This window comes from Adiantum capillus-veneris, chromosome 4 (assembly GCF_014529385.1).
Source record: "Adiantum capillus-veneris isolate H3 chromosome 4, ASM1452938v2, whole genome shotgun sequence".
Classification (NCBI taxonomy): Eukaryota; Viridiplantae; Streptophyta; class Polypodiopsida; order Polypodiales; family Pteridaceae; genus Adiantum; species Adiantum capillus-veneris.
In genome coordinates this window covers 176,468,952-176,487,848 of record NC_140934.1, presented here as the reverse complement: position 1 = coordinate 176,487,848, position 18,897 = coordinate 176,468,952, and the positions used below count along the sequence as shown (strand labels likewise).

At 46.6% G+C, this 18,897-nt stretch overlaps 1 protein-coding gene across 1 annotated transcript in view; it reads right to left on the bottom strand.

Moving 5' to 3' along the window:
- Positions 1-2,954: 2,954 nt before the first annotated feature.
- LOC147460402 (DUF3754 family protein, putative (DUF3754)) overlaps positions 2,955-18,897 on the bottom strand; it is a 147,554-nt gene continuing 131,611 nt past the window's right edge. Inside the window, exons 12-14 of the mRNA XM_086511482.1 lie at positions 4,895-4,948; positions 3,639-3,704; positions 2,955-3,538 (exon numbers count right to left, since the gene is read on the bottom strand). Of these exons, the coding sequence (XP_086367608.1) occupies positions 3,317-3,538; positions 3,639-3,704; positions 4,895-4,948 (342 nt within the window). The 3' untranslated portion in view covers positions 2,955-3,316. The remainder of the gene's footprint in view (positions 3,539-3,638; positions 3,705-4,894; positions 4,949-18,897) is intronic.

Sequence of the window (18,897 nt, the reverse complement as noted above, 5' to 3'; positions counted from 1 at the left end):
CCAATGGGAACAATAGCAAGAGAAGAGGTTATTACATCCCATAAGTTAATTTAGTCCATATGTTATATTGCTTAAGATGGAACTTATGAACATACCTTTTGATAAGGGAATCTCAATGGTCTATGGAAGATAAGAGTTCTATGTACAAGATATATGCCCTAGCCTTAGCTAGTAGACTTAGCCCACTGATGGACAATCACTTTCTAAAGCAACAAACAAGTTTCATCAAAGGAAGATTTATCCTTGATGCCATTATATCACTGTGGGAAGGCATTGAATATGCAATGGAGCGAGGGCAAGAGTCCTTCAAAATAGATTTTGACAAAGCCTATGATAGAATGGAGTGGGACTTTGTGTTGCAATCATTGTTTTGATATGGGTTTTGGTAAAGACTTTATCAAATTTGTACAGTCTGTTTGAAAATATGAAATTATTTTATTGAGGTTTATCAGGCACGCTATCCCATTGCCCCTACTCTATAACTTCTAATGCCCTAGCTAGGAAGGAAGAAATCCTAGTGTAATAGCTTCTTGCTAGACTCTCGTGATGTACCAAGACATCCTAGTAAAGAATGAAGAATTCAACAAGGATGACGGCTAGGTCAAGAGACTTGCCAAATTTTAGCTTACTAATAGTTTCTTTGATCTCCCCCTCAGTGATAGGTTGGTCAAGGTGGGGTATGCGAGGTGCCACAAGTCTTCCCTATGCCCTAAGCTATTTTTACTCTTGCTTCTTGGATTTCCCTATTCCTTTGGGGGAGGTTAGAGAAAATATTAGAAAAAAACTCATGGACTATTGTTGGGTTCTCCTTATGTGCCTGAGCCAGCTTCCCATCTTTACTCTTGAGGTAAGGAACAAAGTCCTTGGTTTTCTTTTTCTTGAGAAGGTTGAACATTTTCTTTGTGAGCCTATCAAACTTTCTAGCCCAAAAATCTACTGCAAACAAAGGCACTACTACCATCTATGATTTCTTCCTACCTGAGGGTCTCTCTGATGTCATGAGTTCACAAGAGGGGGAGTCAAGGGTGAAGCATGTGCTTCTAGATGAGAAATCCTCCTAGAAATCATCATTTTTCTATGGGCCTTGTTCTCACTAGCTGGTCTCTTAAACTAAGATTTTTGAGTGTTCTTGGAAGCAACTTTCCAAACAGTAAAAGAAAATTTGTGCTTGATAAAAGCTACTTCAAAAATGATCTTAACAATATCAAGTTTAAACAAAGGCTGTTCTAGATGAGGCCATCTTGCTTTGTAGTTACATTCTAACTTATGCAACTCAAACAAGACTGGTTTATGATCAGAGAGCAATAAAAATGAGTAAAATTGAATCTTGCTTACTATCCACTTGCCGGTACTCTTGAAGCAAATTTACAAACATGTATATCCTATCAAGTCTAACTACTCTATAACATTCACCCAGATATTAGACCATGTGCATAAGACCAGAACTCTTAGAGATGTCTAACAAGTTCATGGCTTCTGCTTACTGGCCATCTAACTCTCTCATTGCCATTTATAACCTGGCCTCTATTTTTCCACCTGTATGCAATAATTTCATCCATGTTAGTCAACGAAACAAGGTTAGAAATTTGCAATAGCACTTACCAATACAAAGCCCTTTGAGAAACAGAGTTGGGTGCATAAAAGTGAATTAAAGTGAGAAAAGGGCTGTCTAGAGTGATAGCTATCCGACTCACCTTTTCGACCAATAGCATGGTTGATGTACTTATTGGTAATCCCAATGATTGCACCACCCTTCCGAGAAAAATGTTATGCAAAGTACCATCTATGTTTAGTACTAAATTCTTTTCAAATTGAACTCTAGCTGATCCCCATTGACTTTGACCTCGTGCAAACAAATAAGGGGGTGGAGACTTAGATCAAGCATCAATTGCTTAACGTTGTTTGCTCTAACTATATTTGTCAATCCCTAGTAGTGGAGAGTAACACCCTACAAGTTAGGACATTTAATTTTTAACAAATTTTTTGAGGTTTAGCCATAGATGCTGAGGCCCTATTCTCTGTAGAAACCTTCCTAATTGATACTTCTATTGCCACAAGCAGGGACATTTGATAAAGGAGTGTCCAGAGTCTAGAGATGATAAAGGAGTGTCCAGAATTATGAGCTAAAAGACATGATAAAACTCCTAATCAACCACAGGGCTTCGACAGGTGCATGAGAACTATTGAAGAGCAGAATTCCTAATTATGTGAAATGCTAAAAGATCTAATGGTGACAGTAGCCAATGGTGGAAGATAACCCTGTCCCTCTTGCTCCCACCCAATGAGATTGTAGATGGTAGATTGCTGCCTCTTGAAGCATCAGTAGACATACTTATCACACGGGCAAAAGAGGAAACTCTATCTCAACTTGCTCCTAGCAAGGCCAGAAGGAAAGGAAAAGTCTAATGACTTAACCTTCTGATCATGGAGCGAGGACAAAAAGCAAGAGGGATCAACCCTAAATGGTACTCACAGCTAGTGATTGAAGTAGATGCTACTCAGCCTAAAAACAGGTGTGCCTCTCAAAGATCTATCTGGAAACCTACAAATAGAGCTCTTGAACTTCGCGATTGTAAAAGTACTCAGCCGATGGATGGAAGTAAACTTTAACTTACCCATCTTTCATCCTACTATCATTATGTGGTGAAGCATTCATTTAGATCATACACCCCTTAAATTGTATGCTATACACCTCAACATCCTAGTAGCAAAGTGTCTCTTACCTTCTTGTACTACAAATTTCTTGCATCCTCACATCATTGCCAATGACAGAAAAGGATGTATAACGTTATTCACCACTCAAATCAAAGGACTAAGCCTCGCTTTAAATGTCACCTTGCCACTTGCATAATATATTCCTCTCCAAAGAGTTTACCGATCTCACCGCACCCACAACTTCTTTACACATGTACTATCTTCCTAGTGCAAAATCTTAGGAAGAAAAGCCCCGCAGATACAGTGAGATCAGATACATATAGAGCATGTTTGTAACAACTGTAGTATATTGGGATTCAGACATGCATGTGGCGATGAGTAGAACGTGGAAGAAAAAGCCCTAAATACACAAAATTAAAGCATGATATTACAAAGTTCTTAACAAATGACAGGCATGACTAAAGACAAGTTCATGGCCCATTTTGCAATGGCACCAAGGTAAGCCCATTTATGTCATGGTTGAGATACATTTATGTGATGGCTATTGCTGCTTTACTTTCGCACTCCTGTGAGGCAACCCTTTGGTACACCACATTTCGCTTATAACATATGGCATTACTGACTCCTGGCATCTCAGGCACAGGTTAAAATCATGCTGCAACTACTCAGGTGTTTGATACAGCGAGCGGAGAAAACTCGTTGGTAATGATCCATCACTTAGAAGCTCAGTCCATCTTTCTCGGAGAACACTCATGGATTGAATGTATGGTTGTGCATGAAGAATGTAGCAATCATCTGAGAAACCTAAGCCAGAAGACGAATTTTCTTCAATGAGTCCTAACCTCGATAGATTCCCCAAAGCCTCATCTATTGGCATTTGAACCTGCAAGACTTTGGCTGTTCAGTGCTTGCTCACAACATGCTCATTCTCTATCCGCTCTTTTACTAAACCATGTTTCGAGACCAGAAAAAAATGCTCAAACCTCCTCCTTGAAGTGATTAAGCAGAAAGTTCTCGCACTTGATGGCAAGACTCTCACGGGTTTCCACCTGTTAGAAAAAAGCCGAGGTAAATCACCTAATGATTGTTGTTGAAGATAGAGATGAGCTCTTTACTTACAATTTCGTAGTTGGTCACCCCACAAACATGCCTTTGGGTGCCATTAAAAGTGTCAATTATTCATGTCCTCAATATGAAAACAGAGGCTGAGAATGAATTGGGGGAAGTCGTGACAGACAGATTCTAAGTAGAAACAAGAGAAAAAAAGAAAATGGGCTTACACGGAGAAAGCTAGCACCATGCAGTGTGCACAAACATGCCCATCTGCACGCTGTCCTCATTTTAATGACACAAGGCCTAAATCCACTTGTGTGCGATGAACCCCTCCCATTTATGAGGGTTTGTTTGCTGAAGGAGAGTTCTATGACTTAATCGAAGCTTTGAAACAATGATGTAATTTATGTGTAGTCCTTTACTCATAAAAGGAAAAAAAAAGAAACAAAGATATATTAACGTCTATTAAAGGCAAATATAGCCCATAATACCATGTTTGTACTCAGACATGGTATTAGATTCACCATTTTGTAACAGATTGGTCTCATAGGTCATTTTGGCCTTTTGAAGACATTAATATAACATTTCATTTCATTTCTCACCATAAAATACAACAAAAAAAACGTTAGTCCTCGCTAAGCGTTGTAGGCTACACTCAGGAAAGGATTTTCTCTGATACCTAATTAAGGACCCGATAATCGAGTTGCAAATGCATTTAGTCGGATGCCTGAGCTTAATGACCTGTCTATGACTGTAATCTCAGCTGATTTCTCTCTATATTTCTCTTCGAGGGCCAGATTATTCTGATCACCTTTCGTGAGGTACTAAAAAAAGGTCAAGAACGGATGTGACTTGCATATAGGCAGTGGCTTTTTGGGAACAAAGATATATTGACTACTCTTTCAAAATAACATAAAGAAATTAAGGAGATCTTTGTTTAAATGCCGTAGAGCTAGGCACCATGCATTCAAAGAACTGTTGCAACAATCATCAAGAGCTAGTTAAGAAATTTTGGTCACTACCAGTGCACTAAAGCAAACCTTCCTAGTAACATCCATTGAAAGTTATTGAGGTCGAGCATCATAAAGTTTCTTCTGGTCTGTCTCATGCCAGTCATGGAATAACTAAAAGGCCTTTTCAAAAAGAGACCAATTTTCAGAGGAATGGTAGTAAAATGTTGGTGTACCTTTGCATTCTTCTTATTCATAAGCAGAGCAAATGCCAGTACGCATTCTTTGAACTGTGATGTGTCAAAAAAGAAAACAAATCAGGTGAAACCTTAAGTCATACTTCCGGCAGAAACAAAAGACAAAAGGCAAGCACTGTAAAGATAGCCTTCAATGACAAAATGATAAACACTCATTTTTCACTATAAAAACCCAAGAGAGAGCCCGGTGCAAATTGAAAAGATTAGGTTTATAATTTCAGCTTTCGACACGCTGGTGCATTTGACCCTAGGTTCCCACCTTGCTCATCCCCTCCACAGTAATAGAAAAATAAATTAGAGACTCTCATTTTGGCCCCTTTCTGAAAACTAAACACTTATCAACTGATTTAGGCCATTCCAAACTACGAAACAGAAAGCGAACCAAAACTCTTGGTTTTTGACGGAAAAATGTCCAAGCAAAACTTTGCAAGCTTCTAACCTCTAGAACCCAAACAGAAAAATTAAGGCCTATTCCTGATGGAATGTTTTTTCCAGCTGATTACAGCTTAGTTTTTCACTAATAATTTATGAACCTAATTCAGCAGTGAGTATTTGTTGTCAAAACCATTGCCTTCTGCCCTTCCTGTAGTCCCTGCGCGCTCACCTACCCCCTCCCTTCCACCCACCAATGGGCATCTCTCACATATGAAGATAAGTATTTTCAATTCTCTAGTGCACACCTGTAAAAGGGGTCACATCACAGCAATGCAGCTCTTCTCATACAAGTTTGTTCACATTGAGTGCAACACTGCAATGCTCTATAGAACCTTGTGATCATTCTCACCTCAAGATAAGATTTGTGAATCCAAGCAGTCCAGAGATTAGAGCCCGATTACAGAGAGAGGTGGTGACAGGGGACACCACACACCGACGGGCACAGATTACCTTCCGACGCCTTGTGAGGCGAAAGAAGAGAGCGTATCTAGCTCGGCTTGAGGAGTTGTATCAGCTAGTCTTAGAGTCACCATTCTAGAGAGGCATGGAGACTCTTTCAAGAGGAGCCACCACCCACACCCATTACTTCAGCCAACACATGGAGACGGTATGTGACTAGTCTCTATATAGTATCAGCTCAGCCTTTCCTACCATTGCCACCGATGTGTAGACCCCACACTTCCACCTTCTTCACTATTAGTATGATATGTGATGCCATTGAAAGACCAGATCACATCATCACGGTGGTCTAGTTACTGAGCATCTGTGTCACGCCCAAGTTATATTGGCACCTTTATTGGCACACATGTTTAACACATGCATATGCAAAGGCTTTCCTGCGAGTGTAGATATTGAGCACTGAGGATCCTATGCTCCCCAGTAGCTTTTGTACTGTCATGATAGGCCACACATTGGCCAAGCCTTACGCTTCAGTGATTAAGCATGAGCTGAGTCGTTTGGTAGAGAGAGATGGTGTCCCAGAGCATGGACATGCAGGATTTAGATTAAATGTTGGGTTTTCAAGAAACGCCTCTTTGACACCTTGGTACCACCGGTGCTGCTTTATGGAGTTGGAATATGGGGTGGCAGCATCTCTAGGCCTACTTGGAAAGAGATTCATAATGCCCAAAAGCATTTTCTCACGAACTTTTCCGAAGTCAAGATGCAAACACCATACATGCCCTTACTTCTCAAGTCTGAATCACTTCCCAGTGAGGTTATGGGTATGGAGAGACTCATGGAGTACATGGTTAAGATGCGGGAAAACCTTGCACATTGACTTCCAAGGATTGCATGGGAAGAGTGTACAAAATCCAAAAGATGCAAAAAGCAAAATATTTTCTTTAGGAAGGATGCAAGACATCAATAAGTGGTTTGGAAGGTGAGATGCATTACACTTGCTTCATGGTGCCTTGTGTCACTTGCACATGGCTTTGTGTGTCGCGTGGACATGCTTCATCGACTTCCAGAGCCAATTTTCCATCTATCCCCAGAGTGTCGAGACCCGACATAGCAGCTGTAGTGGGAGCGTTTGCAGTTGCAATTGTCAGTCGTGCAATGACTGACACTAGCATGATGCATCATGGAGCGGTGCAAGTCATTAGAGGGAACCTGCAGGGTATGCATGTTGATTCTAGCAGGGATATAGTGCGGAAGGATATACGCTTCCGCACACCGCTAGAGCCTACATAGCGGCATGCATTGACTTTGAGAGAGCCAGTGGTATAGGTTGAGACGAGATTTCTCCCTATACCTACTGTACATACTACTAGGTCCTATAGTAGTACCACTTATCTGCACATTCGCCTTTAAGCGGGAGATTGTTGGGGTAAAGGCGATGTACCTCTTACCCCGATCGGACACTCCAGAGACGTCCGACCGCCCATTACTTGTACACACCTTATTCTTTACTAGATAGAAGAATAAGGGACTCTCTCACACACATTGTGTAGCGACTACAGGGCCCTCAATAAGATGAGAGTCAAGAACAAGTTTCCTATGCCTTGCGTCGAGTACATTATTGAGCGTCTCAATGGGACTGTCATGTTCATGAAGATCGACTTCAAGAGTGGCTAGCACCGGGCAAGAATTGCAAAGCGGGATATCTACAAGACCGCCTTTAGGACCAAGCGTGGGCATTACGAGTTCATTGAGATGTTGTTTGGTCTAGCGGGTGCGCCTGCTACATTTAATCGTATGATGATGCCTATCTTCATTAGCTTGGTCGGTAAGTGCGTGTTTATTTTTCTGGATGGCATTCTCATTTTCTCCACTTCTTGGGCACAGCATGCTATAGATGTCAAGTAAGTTTCAGCCCGATTTGATGCTAACTGTCTTTATATTGCAGCAAAGAAGTTGGAATTTTTTCCTACTACTGTGTGCTATTTGGGCTACATCATCTTTCTCGACGGCATTTGGCCCGATCGCGTCAAGGTAAGTGAGATAAGAGAATAACCTATGCTTGAGACAACATATTATGTTTACTCATTTTTGGGTTTGTGTCAAGCATACTAAAACCGGCCCGTAAGGGCGATAGAGTTTGGCTTTCACCCGAAACTTTACTTTAGACTTTAGGACAAAGAAACTTTGCAAATAAAACCGGAAACTGGAATTAACACTTCGAACACATACGGCTTAGCAGCTAGAGCGCTACCAAGCAGACGCCGACAACTTGTTGGCCCCAAAGACTGGCGGCCCTTTCGGTATTTCTTTATTCTTATTGCGAATAGACGACCCAAACACTTTCACCTATCTCTCACCAAGCTGTCCAAACCTGTCCATGGCTGTAATTGCAGGTTTTTGACCCAATTTCGCAGCATAGCGACGCAAAACCCTTTGTAGGTCAAAAGTACATGTCAAGGACACTTTACCTTGCGGTTGAGAAGCTTTCCAATGAGCTGCAGGTCAATTTCAACATGATGTAATTCCCTGTTTTGACACTATCAAGTGCCCAAAGCCCTGTTTAAGCATCCAGAGGCTTTCCCAAGGCTCCCCTGACGTTGTCCTACAGTTTAGGTGCGAAACCCTAAACCTGCAGAAAAACACAGCAGGCTGTAATTTTCTGTTTTCGATCGTTTTGGGCGGAGTGAACACGTCTACGCATGTCTTTGGTACTCCAACACACAATGGGACAATTCCCCTTTGAAACGGACGAGTTCCCCCTTGAAACGGACGAGTTTTCACGCGAGAAAACTCTCCATTTTTGCAATCCTTCGCGATGGAACTGTGCGTACCTATGGAGGATTAGCAATTAGCTAATCCGGTTCCTCTTCAGAAGGCTCTTGCCTTGGCAAACGCGCATAAAACCCCCAAAACTATACATGGTCATCTGAGAAACCTAACTAGTGGGGCATTACCATATGTGCCAAGGGGCGAGAGAGAAGCGCGAGCGCAAATCGTCACGCTACATAGAGCAAGGGAGTAGGCAAGCTTTCCATTAAAGCTATGATCACCTGCACCCACTACTCTCACACACACTGTGTTGGGATGCGGGCTTTTGTTGCATCTCTTGTGTGAACAATCTCTTCCACCTAGAAAAGTAATGTGTCAATAGCCCATGTGAAGAACCCCTTACAACCCATGTGTAAAGACTAGCCACTTGTGTTTGTGCATAGGCAGCCACATCTTATGCTCATGTGTCAAAAGGTTGTCTGTTTGTATATGCCTATATAGAGGCACATTATGCTGAATTAAAGTCGGTCTATCATTTGCAATTATACTCTATATTGTATTGTGCAATAGTTTCTCTCTCAAGCTCTACAGTAACATCTCCAAGCATGCCATTAGCATGAATGGCACACTAACCTATCCACCATGACTTACACACTGTAGTCACTTCAAGAGCAAAAATCAACCCCCTCTCTTGAAATGGCCGCCCCCTCTTCATGTAGATTGGGAAAGTGCATCTAGTCGCCATGTATCCAGTTGCCTCTTTTGAGTTAATTTCCTAATACCCACTTATAAGTGTAGCGAGGGCCCTAAATGACTTTGAACTGAGCCGAGACATACTTTTAGTGCTCGGATTCCAATGCCAGTCGGCTGACCAACTCATGGCGACAAGGCCTTCCCGTCTGCGGGTGAAACTCTCGGTTGTTCACCGTTTCACACTGGCCATACAATGTCCAACCATTTGCAACTTCAAAAAGAGGGTCCCAAAAACTAAATAAAAATCATCGGAAAGAAACCAACAACTAAAATTAGCAGTTGCCACGTCCTCGTGACATACCCCCCTCTTGAAATCGCAAAAATCCTCGATTGCATGCTATATATACATGCCATTGATGATCTTGTGTTGTTAGCACCCTTTTATCATCGCATGTATCCGCAAGAAAGATCATAACACATAGGTATGAATGACTTAATAAGACCTTAATACTTTTTTCATTTTCATCTATTAAAGAAATGAACATTATACCTTAACACTTGAAGAGTGATGCACACTTCTATTACACTGAATCCATATGTAAACTTGGTATGCTAGCTCTATCATTACCCTTCTTTTGAACACGTTGAGTTGGGGCATACGTAGGCTGTAACCCAAAGGCCTCAAGGTAGAGTTGCAATACATTTGGTGATTCCAAAAGTTCACACTATCCCATCCACTTTGCATCCATAGGTAGATAGTTCTTGAACTTCACCAAATAGCATCATGCAACTTTTCCCTTAACTTTTCTTTCTTTATGTGCCAAAATCTGCTCAGGTACCAAGATCTCATCAAGTTCTTCAACTTTTGGCTGATCCTCCTGGCACATCACCCACAAAGGGTCTTAAAACTCACGTGAGACGAATAATGAATCTTCCAAGTGTCAGGCAATTTCAGCCTATAAGCAACATCGCTGATCTTATCAAGCACTTGAAAAGGCCCATAGCAATGCATACTGCGCTTAGGAAACAATCGGCCCTTGCCCTTCATCTTCTTTAACCTTGCCTTTTAAAACCTCAATAGAACCCAATCACCAGGTGAAAACAACAGTTCACGTCGGTGACGATCAATAGCTCTTTTTTGCTTTGCCTCAGTCTTCGCTTTGATTTTCTTATACATTTCATCCATGTTCTCAACATATCGATCCCCCTCCAAGATCTTGTCCTTCATATGCAAAATGGAAGGAACCTTTTTGCCACCTTCAACAATCTCAAAAGGTGCCTTGCCTATGGACGAATGCACCGTATTGTTGTACGCATACTCAAGCATAGGCAAATACTGTTCCCAGTTGCCGTTATTATCTGACACATAACATTTCAACAGATCTAAGACAATAGAATTAGCCTTTTCTGACTGTCCATCAGTTTGTGGATGAAACGAAGACGAGAACTTGAGCATAGCACCCATGTTCTCAAACGATCCTCTCCAAAACAAACTCGTCATGTGAGGATCACGATCACTGACAATCGACTATGGCATACCATGGTACTTAAACACATAACATAAACAACCGTGCCATCCCTGCAGCAGTCCTCCCACCCCCGCCCCCGCCTTTGGCTACCCTCAGCCCCTTTTGGCGAAGGCTCTGAGTATGAGAATTCAGCCACTGCTAGAGAGCATCATACATGGGACGCAGACAGGCTTTGTCGAGGAGCGTAGCATCCTTGACAACATCTTCACTTTCTGGGAGGCGACGGCCCTAACTCGTTTAAGGGGAGAGGACCTGGTTGTACTGCTTCTCGATTTTGAGAAGGCATACAACAAAGTGAATTGGGATTTCTCTACTTCGGCTGGGGTTCTCAGATGCTTGGAACCGGGGGTATCAATTCTTTACACCCGGGCTTACAGTCAGGTGCTTTTGGCAGGGGGAAGAGGGGATCATTTTTTGCTCATGCGATTGGTTAGACAGGGATGCCCTCTTGCCCCCTTCCTATTTTTCTTCTACGCTGAGGCGATGAGCAGATTTTTGACTTCATAGGAGGTGGGACTGCAAGGCTTACAGCTGCCCATCAGGGGAGAGGAGCTTCTGGACGCAAAATTTGCAGACGATTCACGCTTGTACTTGGAGGGCCGAGAGGCCAACCTACACAGGTGTGAGCAAGCCCTTGAGGTGTTTTGTTGTGCGTCGGGAGCATTGATCAAATGGAGGAAGACAGTGGCTTTCTAGGTTGGCAGTGCTCCCACGCCAGTGTGGTCGCCAGTCGAGGGTTTTAGGTGGATTCCCCCTGGGACACATGTACGATATCTGGGTTGTCAGGTTGGCTTAAACTTGACACTAGAGCAAAAGATTGTTCCTCTCCTCCTGTCTATTCGGAGGAAGCTACTGCATTGGAGCTCAGCACGGCTCTCTTTGGTTGGGAGGGCAGTAGTAGCATAGTTACCGGGGAACGCCCCCTAGCCCCCGTTCCGGCGTTCCGGGGGGCAGTTCCCTTCCCGAACGTTCCGGAACGTCCCGGAATGTCTGACGTTCCGGGTGGCCAATGCAAACCGGAACGGCCGTTTCGGAACGTTCCGAAACGCCCCCGGACCGTTCCGGAATGCCCCTGGAACGGCCAACGGTTACAAACAAATTTGGCAAAAATTGAAAAAATTGAAGTAAATGTTTGGGCTTCTTTTGAAAGTGTGCAAGGCCTCAAGGACTCATAAAATGCACCCCCCTCCTCCTTTCTCTTCACAAGCTAATCCTCAAGGCTCAAGCTCTCTCCCTCTCACTCTCAAGATCTCTCCCTCTCAAGACTCACTCTCTCAAGGCTCAAGGCTTCAAGCCTTCAAGCTCTCTTCCTCTCCCTCCCACTCTCTCAAATCTCTCCCTCTCCATCTCTCTCTCTCTCTCTCTCTCTCTCTCTCTCTCTCTCTCTCTCTCTCTCTCTCTCTGCTGCGCGCTGCTCCCTCCTGCGCGCTGCCCCACCCCTGTGCGCTGCTCCCTCCTGCGCGCTGCCCCCCCCTGTGCGCTGCTCCCTGCACGCCAAGACGGCCAGCGCGCTACCTCCAGCCCAGCTTATTGCCGTACCCGCAGCCATCTCTCTCTCTCTCTCACACACACACACACACGGTTACATACCCACACACACACGTTGAGTGCTCTCTTCCCCTTCTCCCCTCTTCTTCACAATATGAAGAGAGGGTAGCTACGAAGACAACCATGTCTTCCCCCATCATCAAGACGCCAACACCGACAACGAAGACAACCTTCATGCTCACGAACAAGAGGATTGCACAACTAGAGAAGGACATGAAAGAATGGCGGATGGAGAGAGAGATATGGAAGGAGGAGAAAGCCACCTTCATCAAGCTATGGAACGAAGAGGAGGAGGACATGAGAGCGGAAATCCAAAATCTCAAAGAGGAGAAGGAGAGAAGGGAACGGGAGAACGAGAAGGAGAGGGAGAGATGGAGGAAAGAGCAAGAAGAGATGAAGGCACAAATCGATCTCCTTCATGCTTCCATCACATCCCTCACCCCCGAGGAAGGAGAGATTAAAGAGGAGGCTAAGGAAGCCCTCAAGGAGGAGATCACCAAAGCCCTCACCGCAAGCATTGAGGACAAATTAGAGGCCACCAAAGAAGGATGGGTCGAAGTGGTCAAAAAGAACATCAAGAAGGTAGCAAGAGAGGAAGCCCAAAAAGATGAGGTACTCATCGTACACACAACCATCGAAGAGGAGAAGATGCGACAAGCTCGCTGTCTCAATGTGCGAGTGACCGGCATCAAAGAAGAAGAAGGGTCTACACCCGAGAGCGATGGGAAAGCTTTATGCAAGAAAGTGGGATACAAGGAAGAAGAGATCCCTTTCTCCAAAGTTTGGAGAGCCGGCAAAGATCCAAAGAAGAGAGCTCTCATCCTCCAATTCGCCTCCGAGGAGTCTCGAACTTCCTTCCTCCGAAAGAGGGTCATCTTGAGAGGGATAGAAGGCCCCCCGATTTATCTTGACGATGACCTCACAAAGATGCAACAAGATCACCGTCGCGCGTGCATGCCTCGAGTCCACCAAGCCCGCAAAGAAGGGAAGAAGGCAGTATATCAAGATGGTAGGGTTATCATTGATGGCAAGACCATCGCATAGGGACTCGCGGCCTGTGGGACACACGAGGAGATTCATGTCACGGTTTGGAATTGCAATGGAGACCTATGGACACACCCAGAGAGACTTGAGGAGGTGATGAGAGGTCGAGACATCATTCTACTTACAGAGACACACGAGAGCCCGGAGAGAGGGTTACCACGGATACATGGATTCCAGTGGGAGTCTCTACATCGAGGATGTATGCGCCAGCACACCACTCGAGGCTCAGGAGGAGTGGCCATACTCTTTAGACAGGGGCTTCACAGCAGACTACAGATTGTTGCCCGGGACCCACAGGCCCGCTACATGTGGATTCGCCTCGAGCTCTCACGAGACAGGATCGTCTACATTGCCCTTTGCTACTTTGCTCCCACAGGCTCCAGATTCGCCCCTATTGAGCAGGAGTCACCGTACACATGCCTCACGGAGGAGATTATGGAGTACTCCACACTGGGTGAAGTCTTCCTTATGGGAGACTTCAATGCTCGTACGCGCAGTGAGCAGTGTGAGGCATATGACCATGAGGACCCAGAGGCACTACACACTCTAGATGAGGAGGCTACTATGAGAGATACAGCAGACAGAGCTCCAGTCACAGCCTACGGACGACATCTACTTCGACTTGGCTCCCAGCACCGTCTCGTTATTTATAACGGGATGGTCCAGTGGCCCACCTCAGGGGGCCTGACTTGTATGCCACATGGAGTTGCAGAAGGAGGGGGGAGTACAGTCGACTATATTCTGGGACCCAGGGAGGCTACACACCTTATCACATCCTTCACCACTCCACCCATACCCATCGGAGCCGACCACACATACCTCTCTTTCTCCATCACCGGAGATACCATCCCACATAGCTCCACAGCACACACTCCACACACCACCATCCATTTCACACATGAGCTATCCTCTCTTTACTCGGCCAAGGTCGAACATGGCCTATGCCTCCTCCACCCATCCACACCACTCTCAGTTCTCACATCACATATCTCTTCCGTTCTCCACACTTCAGCTATTAGCTCTTTTCCACACACCACTCACATAGGACGCACTCCCCCCCCCCCGGGACTATGCCTCAAAACCGCTGGTATGATGATGAGTGCAGAGAGCTATACCGACGCCTCCGCGCACGGCGAGCCTTAGGAGAGATCACAGAGAGAGAGGCCAGACGACATATGAAGACGCTAACACGCCAAAAGCGGCGAGCATTCGAAGAGGCACAGGAGCTTGAGCTATACCGCCTATTCATGAGCATGGATAGCGCGACGGCATGGCACACCCTGCGCGAGCCACGTCCGACTACAGCTATTGAGGATCCACATATATGGCATGACTATGCAGAGCGACTATATGAGGTGCCAGGGCAGCCTCCTATCCCACAGCCACACGAGCCATGCCCCACGTGCTCCTCCTTCTTTACAGCAGAGATGGTAGAGAGGGCCATACGCCGCATGCAGCACAGACGATCAGCTGACCATACTGGATTACAGAGTGAGCACATCATTTATGCGGCCTCCACTATAGCCCCGTTGATTGCACATGTCTTCAACCGGGCTATAGGGGAGGGCTTCCCAGAGGAGTGGACACAACACACCATAGTGCCTATCCACAAATCTGGCGACACCCTGAACCCAGGGAACTACAGGACTATCATGATTGGCCACACGATGGCCAAGCTATATGGAGCAGTACTTGAGGCACAGCTCAACTGCTACGCAGAGATCGAGGGTTTACGAGCTCCAGGCCAGGCAGGTTTCAGACGAGCTTTCTCCACCACTGACCACATCTTCATTCTGCGCTGCCTCATTGATGGGGCAAAAGCGCGGAAGAAGAGGCTTTACTGCTGCTTTGTGGACTTCCGCAAGGCCTTTGACACAGTCCCACGCGAGAGACTCTTCCAGCGCCTTCACAGCATTGGGGTACCAACAGAGATGATTTGGGCCATATATGCTCTCTATGAGAGGGTGACGGGTCGGGTTCGTTGCCCAGGCGGGTTTTCAGAGACCATTGCTAGCACCATTGGTGTTAAGCAAGGATGCCCACTCTCCCCGACACTCTTTGGGCTCTACATCGACGAGATCTCCGACTACATACTGCGAGCAGGGGGAGAGGGGAGCGACTTGGCAGGTACTCCGGTCCACATCATGTTATATGCTGATGATATTGTGTTGATTTCAGAGTCACCCAAGGGCTTGCAACGCCATCTTGAGGCCTTGGACGAATTCAGCACACACAGGGGGTTGACTGTGAACCTTGGCAAAACCAAGGTTATGATCTTTCACACATCCAGTGCAGTGAGGAGCGCCGCCACCTTCACAGCAGCAGGAGGACAGGTTGATGTAGTCACCTCCTATGTCTACCTTGGCATCACATTCACCAGCCTACCAGGACCCTTCACTATGAGGCAGGCTGCTGTTGACAGGCTCACCCGAGGATATGCAGCTCTGGCCATGCTAGAGCGGAGATGCCACCAGGCACACTTTCAGGAGCCCCGCACGAAGGGGTGGCTTTTCGACACCTTAGTCACCCCGGCCTTGATGTACTCGGCGGCGGTATGGGCACCAGGATTGACAGCTGACCAGTGGACACAGCTTGAGAGACCACAGGTATGTATGATCTCACGCTTGCTCTGCAGCAAGAAGACAGTGCCACATGACATTATTAGAGCCGAGCTCGCCACACCACCTATGGTTGTAGAGGCACTATTCCAGACAGTTTGCTTCATCCAGAGGATGAGAGAGCTACCTCCTGACAGACTTACCCGTAGAGCATTTGAGGCAGCTATACAGCTATCAGAGAATGGGCATGAGAGAGCATGGTACTCACAGGTCAGAGCATGGTTTGAGGGACACGGTCTTGACATGGAGAGCCTACCACCATTCCAGTACGACCCCCATTCACCATATGTTCACCTCTCTCGCAGTGAGAGGAACTTGGTATTGAGACAGGATCTGTGGCAGCTATACACTAGGAGAGTCTGGGAGGCACCTGGCTTGGGGACGAGGATGTCAGATTACAGAGACCAGTTTCTCACCATATTGTCTAGGGGGTTCATACAGAGACCACGCTACATGGACACATATATGCCACATAGCTCACGGGTGGCGATTGGTCAACTGAGAGTGGCTTCACACAGGTTAGAGATTGAGATCGGGAGACATACTGGTGTTCCCAGGGAGAAGCGAATCTGCAGAGCCTGCACAGAGGAGGTGGAGAGTGAGGAGCACTTTGTATGTAGATGCAGAGCATACACTGAGATCAGAGGCAGGTATGAGGCCTTATTCAGAGGACAGCCCACTCTCAGAGAGATCATGGAATCTCGAGATCAGAGACAGCTCGGACGTTTCTTACTAGAGATACAGAGCCATCGGGACACACTACTACAGTCACACACAGCTACACAGACAGAGGGGAGACAGTCGCAGCTCACAGACTTCTTTCAGAGGATTTCCGCCCCTCCCTCACCAGACACTCAGAGGGGAGTGACACTCCCACAGGCGGAGGTGAACCGAGCTAGACGACGACCACGAGTCACAGGCTACAGGGGCGCGAGCTCCCACCACCGACAGATCGAGGAGATCCGAGCCCGGGAGCGCCGTGCCACTGAGGAGCGAGTGGCTCAGATGAGGGCCGACCCGACAGCTTTCATCCGGGTAGCCTTGGCACCAGACCCGCCCATGTACCACATCTTACATCCCCCCATTAGTACAGGATGGAGCTAGATAGCTTGATGCATTCTCATGATTGTATTACCTTGAGCATATAGACATGCATACACCCCTAGAGATAGAGCTCCATCCCTCCTCAGATACTCCACTACCTACATTCAGTTCAGTTTTGTATCAGTTTTGTTTCATTTGTCTTTCCGATAGACGGATGACATACACACCATGTACATTTGATTTGTCTCATAGGCCGATTTCGGCCTGACATAGACGTTAAAAATCTTTCTTTCTTTCTTTCTTTCTTTCTTTCTCTCTCTCTCTCTCTCTCTCTCTCATCATCTAGTCATAGCAAGGTTGAATGGTCTTCAAAACGAGTTTTTTGTGAGTATTAGAGTCAAAGCACTCTAATACTCCTTGTATTTAAACACAAGGAGCTAAAAATTGCACTGTTTGGGTGTTTTTTATACCTCTCGTTCCGCGACGTTCCCGTTCCGGACCCCTAGCCGTTCCCCCGTTCCGCGGGGATCCCGTTGCCGTTCCCGTTCCGCGTTCCGGGTAACTATGAGTAGTAGCCAACCAGGTGCTCTTGGCTACTATGTGGTACATTACATCTTGCTGGATTTTCTCTAGCTCTTGCATCAGCTAGCTGGAGAGGTTGATCATGAACTTTTTGTGGTCAGGGCGTGATACACAGTCGGCTCGGGGGCCAAGGTTTCCTGGCAGATCATCACACTACCTTGTTCCCAAGGAGGGTTGGGGATCATAGACGGGGTAGGGCCCTCCTTGGGAAGTTGGTAATCAGAGGTCTTCTTCCAGGTGGGGAGCCCTAGAAAGAGTTGTTGCAGCGGATTAGCGCCAGAGTCCCTCAGACAAGAGGCCCTTGGAGTCCCTCCACACGGTGGATTTTCACATATATGCGCAGAGTCGACCTGAGTAGGAGGTGGGAGGATCGGTTTGCAGTGAGCCTACGACGGGCTTGGGAGCAGTTGAGGGGTGGCCTAGAGCAGCACCAACCCACTTGCATTGAGGAGCGCTTGAGACAGCCATTGGTCCACATGTCTCTTGGGGCCCCCATGGTAGAGGGGCCAGCCCGTTCGCTTGGGGATTGGTTGCACTTTATACATCTTCCAGAGGAGCTTCAAAGCACACAGTTGCAGGGCATGAGAGGCGCAGAGAGCATGTGTCAGGACATTGCAGAGGTTCTACCAGCAGATTGGCTCATCCCTTTAGAGCCGTCAGCCCCTCGCTGGATGGGGGCCTTCACACGACTGGAGGTCCTCATAGCTGTGAGGGTCAACTCAGACTCGAGCTCTTGCTTGTTCTTTGAGGTACAGAGAGAGGGGCATCTCCTCATCGTCCCTGTCGAGGCACCCGAGGTGGTTGAGTGCTGCTTTCAGAGGATTTGAGTGGTGGTCTTCAGCGGGAGGACCTATGTCATCGACCCCGACCCTCTTGCGTTAGAGACGGGACATTGGAGGCTCTGGGCATGGGAGAGCCGGCGGTCTCTGACACAGCTACAGTGGGACCCAGGGGAGTGGTTCTGGTGAGACCCCTCTACGCCACCGCCTTTTTTCAGTACACAGCTCAACTGGGGCACCACATACTGACAGCTCGGAGAGAGGCTCGACCTGCTGCAGCGACCCACTTGCAGGAGGAGGGCCTCACGGCAGAGTTTCTAGCAGACTTTTGAGAGCGGTTGTGGGACAGCCGATAGCCGAGGCGAGTTACTTTGTTCCAATGGCTGGTGGCACACAGAGCGACTGCAATTGGGACTTGGTTGGTGCACAGTGGCCTCTCGGTAGCATTTGGAGCTTGCTGCCATCCACTTGAGACACAACAACATTGTCTGTGGGATTGCCCATGGCACAACAGGTGTGGCTTCGGATCCTGCGATTGA